The sequence below is a fragment of the Kryptolebias marmoratus genome, linkage group LG22, assembly GCF_001649575.2.
Source record: "Kryptolebias marmoratus isolate JLee-2015 linkage group LG22, ASM164957v2, whole genome shotgun sequence".
Taxonomy (NCBI): Eukaryota; Metazoa; Chordata; class Actinopteri; order Cyprinodontiformes; family Rivulidae; genus Kryptolebias; species Kryptolebias marmoratus.
The window spans coordinates 28,794,619-28,804,219 of NC_051451.1; the positions used below are offsets into that span (position 1 = coordinate 28,794,619).

The following is a 9,601-nucleotide window of genomic DNA, read 5'->3' on the forward strand; positions in this document are numbered from 1 at the left end:
GTACACACTCCATACACACACTGAACACACTCCGTACACACTCCATACACACTCCGTACACACTCCATACACACACTGAACACACTCCGTCAGAATAAAAGGTGGAAGTGTTTGCAGATGTGACAAGTCAGGATCATAAATGGCACCAGAATTTAACACAAGAATATGTTTTTGGACCAGGTCATGATAAAAATAAAAATTAAATACTGCACTCATTTTATGAGACAAAACAAAGATATTTTAATATTTACATCCCTAAATGACCTCAGTAGAAAACAAAGTCCTGGTTTTCTTTTCACAGCTGCTGTATTTGTTTGGACTCGTGGCGTTGTGAGAAGAAATTAAAAAGGTAAATACAGACATTTGATTGGTCAGATGAATGAGCAGCAGGACAAAGAGCTGAAACAGAAAACCTCTTCTGTTGGTGGCAGTGAAGCAAAAACTAAAGTAATGATTTAAACTTTGAAATGTTTCCTCAACAATAATCTGAGTAAAAAGGAAAAACTAAAACTGGATAAGATTCAGTTTTTCTCTCTAATTTCTGAAGAACTGAAGCAGTGTTTGCTATATTTTTGTTTAAATTTGTCAATATCTAATAAATTTGAGGATATTTTTCAATTAAAATGTTACATTTTTATTGTCCAATCACTTGATTAAACACTTTTAGATGAAAACAAAATGGGCCAACATATTAAAAAAACAAAACATGAAATTCAGAAAAATAACACCTAAAAGGGATTTTGGAGCATTAATATGTCCTTTTAGTGATGTCAGTGCACGTGCTGAGGATAAAGTTGCAGAAAGATAAGAAAAATGAGAAAATGTTGAATGTTTTAAACTCCTGACATCAGAATTTATCACGAGTGTCACAGTGTCAGGATGTTTGATTTGAAAAAAACTAAACGCTGATGTGTTCAAGGAGACATTTTTAATGCTACAAACTTTCCATCACATTAAAAAAGAGAAAAGGCTCTTAGTGTTTTCAAACAGAGCTTCCTGGAAGAATATATATATATTTTAATATCAATGTGTGGGCTTCTGATTGCTCCTGCAAAAAAAAAAACCTTTAGGAAATAAAATGTTCTGTAAAAAATCCTGACAAATAAGAATTGTGTGGAACTTTTTCATTTACTTGGTAAAGAAAAGGTTCATTTTGGAGCTGTTTGCTTATTCAGATGTTGTCTTGGTTATTCTGTGTTGATTTAAAGTAAAACCTTTCAGCTTAAGTATACTGAAGTATTCTGCAGAGATAACACCGTGAGAGGAATTCTTCTAACAATCTTAGCATAAGCTAACACTGTTATCCTCCACACTCTATTCATTAAATCACCTACTGGTTTTTTATGCAGAATAACCAGTCCACCAAAAGCCTTATGCATGCTGGGAAATGAGCTCAGGAGCATTTAAATTGGACCCACTGGAAATAAAAACCAAATTGCTATTTTTTTCCATCCTTCGTCATCAGAGCTAATTTCACAGTGACACACTAATGAGGAGATCTTCTGAATATCATCTTTAAGCTGACAGCTCTATGGAAGCTCAGATCCAGGTCACAGCCTTAGCCAAGTTCTTTTTCCCTAATTAATAGGTTTTGTAACAACAATCGCACTGACTGAGAAATAACTCAAGCTGTGCAGTCCAGATGCAGATGATCTGAGGTGGGAAGAGATTTAAGATGAGAAACGACTGGAGGAAAGCTGCTGGTTGCTCTGCTTCTAAACAGGTGATGGAGTGTGACAGCTGGAGTGGCATTCAAGTCAGCTATAAAGAGCCTTTTTTGGACAAAACATTAAAAAAAAGACTCCACTTTCCACCTTGGAAAACCTCCTTTAATCTGAAGGCAATCAAGCTGCTGCGGTCAGGATTTGGGTTTTGTTTTTGGTTTTTCTTTGGTATTTGGGGTTATTGTTATCATGTTTTGTCTTGGTTTAGTCTCTGCTTCTTGTGTTCCTGTCATCATTCACTTCTCCTCAGTCAGCCACGCCCACCTCCAGCTGCTCCTCGTTAGTTATCACTCACCTGTGCCCACTTCACCTAATGACCCTCTGTCTTTAAAACCCGCTCATCTTACTCGCTGGTCTGTTTGTCATTTAGCCTTGCTGCCTGGTTCTGCTCATGTCAGCCTTTTGGTTTTGTTTCTTATTATTTTTATGCCTGACATGAAGCTGAGTGCACGTTAGGTTCGCCGCAGTCTCCCCTCCACCTGACAGCTGCTCTCCGTGCTCCAGTTGTTTTTTCTGCTACATTTTACTGGGGATGGGCAGTGATTATTGAATATTTGAAGTACACACCTACCACCCACCCACTCAGACAAAAAACAGAAAAGAGAAGCGGCTGGTTTTTGACTTGTGATGAGTAAACTCTAATTCAGGCCATTTTCTAAGCAAAAACATGAAACATTTTTAAACCATAAAGCAGCAGCTGAGATTAATTTTTAAATCTGACTGCTTTATCTGTTTTTACACATTAACATATGTTAAAACACTGGACTCCATATAAGATCCTGGGAGTTGAAACCAAAAGAAAACCAGTGTTGTTATAAGATTTAAGTGGGAGAGCAGGAACAATTATTTAAGTGTTTAATGTAACATATGTCAGTGTTTTTAACAGTTTGTTGTTGTGCTATTTTAATTAGCCCTGCATGAGTAAAGGACGCATGCTCACAACCCTCTTTGTGCTATCATGCGTAACGAGGAACCCGCTGCATTCTTAATACGATCCTGCAGACCACAAACAACCTGCAAAGACCGTTCATGGCTGTTTACATTGTAGCCTCCAGTGTGAAGGGGCCGAAGGAAGGTGGAGAAGCTCCTGACCGAACTGTAGGAGCTATCAAAAAGAGAAAACTGAGAAAAGGGAATTACTCATGCTATACTGAAAGGAGAAAAAATGCTATATGTGTTTTCTTGAAGGTGGTGTGATGGGAGCACACGCTGAGAACCCAGCAGGCAGTCTGTGGCTGTGTGTGCATCCAACTGTGTGTCATCGCACATCTCTTCAAGCTGTCCTGTAATTGTCCCAAATTGTGCCTGGTGGGGTTTACCTCGATCCCAGAGGCGCTGCGAGCGTTCTGAGCTTCAGCCCAATCTGCTGGGAGTTATCAGTGAGTGGCATGGAAATATTCAGGGACCATAACGCAGAATCATAGATATAAATTCATGCTAAATTAGTTAAAAAGCAAAGGCTGGAGCCAGCAAAGGTACAGCCTGCATCTGGAACTGCTGGATAAGATATCTGCTACATGCAGTTTACATTTTATGATTATGGTTCTTGCTTATGAAAAGGTAGATAGTATAAACTATTCCATACTAAAAGTAATGTTTTTAAGTGACAATAACATAAAGTAATAATACAACGACTGGTATGTCGCTCTTATAATGAATCAAGACAAAAACTATTCAATCATTTGCCTTCTGGACTAAATAAAGATGAAGTTTATGGATTAGCCACACAATCTGCTACTAATCCATCACTTTCTAATAACACATTGACTTCATTCCTGCAGTATATATTGAAAATATTCTTTTGTTTCCTGATATGCAATTAAAATGTAAAGAAGTGTCCCTAAAAGACAGGGCTGACAGTAACCAAAGGGTCTTTTTACAACATGGAAACAAGCCAGTCTCTCGTGTCATGTGACACCTGCAGCACACATCGTCTAAATTCTTGTTGTTTTTATGCAGAATAGGTATCCTTGCCTGGCTCGGTCTAATTAAAGATAGATCAAGATAACAAATTGGCTTCATCATGCGTTCCTTTCTGCATAATCCCAGGTTTGCAAAGAAGCACCGATTGAACTGAACGAGTTTAATTCTTTACTTAAAAGCTGATAACTGCAGTCTGATCATCATACACTCACTAATACTGAGCTAATATTGGCTCAACCCAGACAGCAGCCCTGATTTCAGACAGCATGTGGAGCAACTGGCCTGGAAACTGACGATAAAAATGGGTTTCTCACACCGACAAAGCCTGTCTGTCATCAGGACATAATTATTGTACTATCAGCCGTTGTGACTGCGCTTGACTTTAAAGATGGAGGTTATTCTCCTGATACTCGCTCCACCTTACAATAGCTTCATGCCATTCATCTCTCAGCTTTGCGCTTCATTACAGCAGATAAATATCCCACACATCAGTGAGCAGAACTCCAACACGTAGTCTGGTCCTTAATCAAGAGGAGATCCACGTTCTATTATCTTTGCTTAGAAAGGTTTTCTTGAAACAAACTGAGGTAAAGTTTGTTTTTCTTAGATTTTAATGCAGTATGTCAACTGTAGCAGATCTGAAGTAAACTTTATTCATCCAGTGGTCTGTAGGAAAATGCTTTCCTGCAGGCTGTGTGTCAAAGTTAATAAACTTCAGAGCTGAAAAGTAGGTCTTTTCTACGAAAATAGTACAAGAAATGTGTGTTTGTTTCAATTAATTTGGCCAAAGTTTGATGCAAAGTAAAGCTAATCCAAACCTAAATCTCCTCTCTACATATAAAAAAAGGAAATGTTGAACATTCACACCTGGCTGCTGTTCATACATGAGTGGTGATTTAATAGCATTTATTAGACACCAGAGGGTGTTTCAAAGTGTGATAATAATGAGCCTTTTGGCTTCCCATACATCCATCGTTCCACTTCAGATTCCTAAATGAGCAGCAAAAACCGATAAAACGGACTTCAGCTGTTAATCATGATGTGAGTTTGTCTGAAAACGTTTCAGCTTTTCTCAAGTCTCTGCAGAACTCAACGAGAGGATCGTCAGCCAATCACGGTTCTGGAGTCCGACCCACTCACTTATTGCATCACACCTTTTCATTTTTTGGTCCAATCACAGTTTGTGAGTCTAACCCGCCCATTCAGGACACACGCTCCCTCTTTGTGGAAAACACTCCCTGTTTTGTTCTGCAAAGATCTCTAATGGCTTTTTTTTTAACTTTCTTGCAGTTTGTTTTTATAGTGGATGTGTGCAGAAGCAAAGCTTGCAGACTTTTCATTTAATCATTGAACAGAACAGATTTTATTAAAGATGTAAAAGACTGACGCATCAGTACACATCATAAACGTGCATGTTTGTGAAATGGTAGTTAGAAAGTAAAACCATAATGTTAGTCATTAAAACAGTGACACATCTCTATCTAAATGAATTCTGACTGGGTTCTGTTTTTATTGACGTCTGCTCGGAGCGCCTGCAGCTGTGTGAGCACCCATGTGAGCATTGTTGGGATGAAAAGATGTCTAGGCTAAAACTGGACTAAATTTGTCATGTGAATATTTCTGCCTTCACACCACAGCCACTGACTGAATGGAAATGTCTCAAATAATCAGAAATTTCTGCCTAAAGCACAAATATTGCTGAGCATCCACCTTGTTGAGGAGGGGGCGGTGTGTGCATGTGTGGGCTGTAACTCTTCTGCCTGTAAGTAGTTATAATGTTATGGCTTCTTGTTGCAGATTTACAGACAAACACGAATGAGAGCAGGGAAAAAGTATTTATATCATGTTAAACATTTGGAAGCAGGTGAGCGGACAGACAAACGCTGCATTTTCTGACAAACTTCAGCTGTTTTGTGACAGTTTCTTTTTTGTGGAGGAAGACATGATGGCTGTCAGACAGCCTGGGAGAAGCTGAGCGTATTTCATCACGTAAAGCTGGAATCTTTACCCTGTGGTCTAAGAGGACACCTAAAGTGCCGGTGACAGCAGAAGAGACAGCTGAGTCCCAAATGTGCTGCAGCTCACAATTGGAAGAGTGAACAAGGCTCACAGAAACAAACACCGAGTGACAGAGGGTGCTGAAAACTGTGAAGGAAAATAGAAACGAGATGTACGTGTCTGTCGTTGTGGCTGCGAACAGTAAATGACCCCCTGCTGAGGTGAGCTGACAGAGCAGCGCGCTCTGCTGACGCTGACGTCCCACCATCGCAACGTGGACCGCTCTCATTCAGAGAAGAATCTACAATCCTTCAGAGCAGCTGCAAAACAACAGATAGATCCATTCTTCACCCCGATTCTTATCAAGAGCCAAATATTTAAAAAAGGCTCCTAACTGTTTCTACTTCGAGCAACAAAACGAGTCAACACCAGAGAAAAACAGTGAAATTTGTTCAGCTAAAATAAACAAAAATGTAGCTAAAAAATATAATAAGAACAAACACTAAAGTCTAAAAATAGTAAAACAAAAGGTAAACTAACAACACAGTAGGTACACACAAAAACCAGCAAATCAGTCATAATTAGCAAAACAGTAGCTAAAAACTGAAATTAGCAAAAAAAAGAAGCTACAAGCTAAAACTAGCAGCTAAAAGCTAAAAATGAAATAAGTTCGCTGAAGTAGATTTCAAAGAGCGCAAAGTTGTTTAAGAATTTTAAAAGTTCTCCATTCATTACAGTTAGAGAAAAATTTAAATAAAGCTAAATATTACAAAAAGTATAAAAGTTAAAAATCCCAGTAATCAGAGCTGTGATTTTGCCAACGAGCTGAACATTTTGGTTAAAAAAAATGACTAAAATTAACTATAAACCAGAAAACAGAGTGACAGATCAGTACGACTGTTTTTAAAAAAATATATTTGATAGACTTTAATATTCTTCAACCCTTTCCTCCTTGTTCCACCTCCTCTTCCTCGTCATGAAAAGCTAAAAATAGGTGCAGAGCTTGCAGGCACAAAAGCACTTCTTGTTTCCAAATCTGTCCTGACAGCTAAAATCTCCGTGTCACTCCACGAGTCTCACTCATTTAAAGTCTGTGGGCTGCAGAGACAACTTTTTATTTTCTGCTGCTTAATTCCACTACATTTCACCCGTTAGCTTTCTTCCACTGCCTTTACCTGACAGCTCTGGAGATACGTAAGAACAAGGAAAAAACAAGATTTTCAGCACTGATACAAACAAGTGAGAGTGATTGAGGTTTAACACACAGACAACAAAAACAGGACGATTCTTTCTTTCCTGAACCAAAAGTGAAGCTAAAACCTGAAAACCTAAATCCTAAAACCTTAAAACCTGAAAGTCTAAAACCTGAAAGCCTGAAAGCTGAAAGCCTGAAAGCAGCGTTCCAGTGCGTCGTCGCTCTGCACTCACTGACCCAGTTGCTGACACTTGGACAGGCATTCACAATCAGGTTTTTTTTCTTGTTTTTTTGGCGTGTGTGAAAAATGAAAAGCGTATGCACTTACCGCCTGACAGATGATGGGGTATTTGATTCGATTGATGCCACCGGCAAACACAGCGAAGGTCAGCGCCGTGTGGAAGCAGAAGTTCAGAAGCATATGCCATCCCTTTCGACTGATGCGGATCGCGCTGCCACAAAGACACACATATAAAAAATATTAGAAGGTACAAACCAGACCCTAAGGTGTTTTGTGCTTTGTCATAAAAATTCATTTCCTTTCAATTTCTCTGTGTTTTGAGGAGACAGATCCCATCAGTCACTTTATTACCAAAGCCGGCTCTTTTTACACGGTTTGCTTAAATCGACCTTTTTCTTTTAAAATGCTTTTTGCCGTACAGATTAACAACCATAGCAGTGTCCTGCAACGCTGCTCATAAAGATTAAGAGCGAGCAAGCTGTTAAATACTCCACAGGCTGTACCTCTGCTGAACAAAGCAATAAGTAAAAATACACAGAAAAAAGTATTTTCAGGGTCAAGATGAGCGCTGCTGTCTTTTATCGTCCTGAAGAGGAAAAAACAACAAACGTTTCGTCCTGCTGTGTCTGAGTTTTATAACATTCACTGATAAATTACAGCAGAGCTGCACAATCAGAGTAAAACATGCTTTCTGGTCCTGTTGCTGAATGTTTTTGTGTTCGATTTTAATGTAATGAGAACCTGGAGCAAAAAAATACAACAAAATTTTACAGAAAGACAAAAATTTAAAAACAATATTTTACTTTTTGTATAAAAACAAAAATCAAATACTGCTACAGCTGCTGCCTAAATAAAATCACGTCTTGATAATGATTATATTAAAATAATATTTATTTATAGCTAGTTTAATATTTATGCACATATATAAATAAGGAGACTGAGGAAAAAATCTAAACTCCAACAACATTCAGACATTACTGAGTTCTGTAAATCTGATTTATAAACCAGCACTCTTATTGCATATTTGTGTGCATATTTTTACAACCACTTAAAATCCACAGAAAAATGGGCTAATCTGCCATTTTTAGGTCAGGATGGCAGTTTTATAAATATGGTCTGTCCAAAATAAAGTGCGTGTTTATGCATTTCGCTCCATATATGTGGTATTAGGAGATTCTTCATGTGAGTGTTTGGTTCTTACATGAGTTTTGAGTTTTTGAACTTGAAGAATATAAACCAGGACGCATCATCGCAGTCCGTTAGCATCAACCATCAGCCTTCAGTGCTGCAGCGGTGCAAAGGCCTGAATTCAACAACGATGCAGAGTGGCAGCGCTTTGCAGCAAAGAAAGTGACCCGTTCTAAAACCATCTAAAACAAACACAATCCTAATCTCTGTCAAAACTCAATACCAGCTAATAAATTACAAAATGAGATTAATGTTTCTCTTCCCCACAGAAAAGAAGATTTTAAAACTTAAAACAAGCAAAAAACAAGAAAATTGGAAAAACTGTTGGTATCAGTTACTCCCAAGGTAAACACCAAACCAGTTAACCATCATAACATGAGCTTTAATGCAAAGTTAAACAAGAAGAGAGGCTCACACACATTATGAGCTTGGCTCCAAATGGAAACTGAGAAAAGCTGAGAGCTGAAAGCTGAAGAAATAAATGTTAACTGAGTTATTAAAGTTAAAACAGAGAGAAACCAAAACCTGCACAGCAGAAGCTAAAAGCTAAATGTAGCAAAACTGTGGCTAATTGAACAAATGTGCTGAAGATTTCAAAGAGAACTTTGTGTTTTTTTAAGGAAATGAAGAAAGAATGTCTTCATTTTTTTATTTGCCTAAGTTGAGACAAACTAATTGTCCAAATGATTCAGATTCAGATGAATGAGGTTCAAACTAATTCCAATCAAAATAAAATAAAATCTGATTTAATTTCAACAATTCAGATACTTCAGAAATGCAGAATTATTGCTTAAAGGAAAATATGATTAATTTAATTCCCTGCCAGAAACCAGATATTATTTCCAGCAGTTTTATTTCTAGGATTGCCTGAACCACGGAGTGTGTAATCTCCCTGCTGCACAAATTACTTCCTGCTTTCAGGAGGAAATATTATTAATTATGACAAAAATATTTCACAAAATAATTTGAAAAATAATCGATGACGCAGCTCCTGCCTGAAATCTCTACATGTTTGAAAGAATTGAAGCTGACAAGATGGCCGCCGTTTTGATGTGTAAACCAAATAAGAAGCACAAAGAAAGCTGCTGCCAGTGGTTCATTATTACCATGGTAACCACACACCTGTGTCTGTCACTCCCTGACTGCCAAGTCAGTGAGAGGCAGACAGAAACAGACTGAAAAATAAGCCTTGGGTGTGCTCCAACAGGACCGGGTTTAGAGCTCCAACAGGACCGGGTTTAGAGCTCCAACAGGACCGGGTTTAGAGCTCCAACAGGACCAGGTTTAGAGCTCCAACAGGACCGGGTTTAGAGCTCCAACAGGACCGGGTTT

The 9,601-nt window shown here is 38.3% G+C and overlaps 1 protein-coding gene across 1 annotated transcript in view; it reads right to left on the reverse strand.

The window, feature by feature from the left end:
- Nucleotides 1-9,601, reverse strand: part of LOC108246565 (adhesion G protein-coupled receptor A3) — a 160,467-nt gene that overhangs the window by 18,919 nt on the left and 131,947 nt on the right. The window contains exon 16 of the mRNA XM_017434185.2: nucleotides 7,169-7,292. Within this exon, the coding sequence (XP_017289674.1) occupies nucleotides 7,169-7,292 (124 nt within the window). The remainder of the gene's footprint in view (nucleotides 1-7,168; nucleotides 7,293-9,601) is intronic.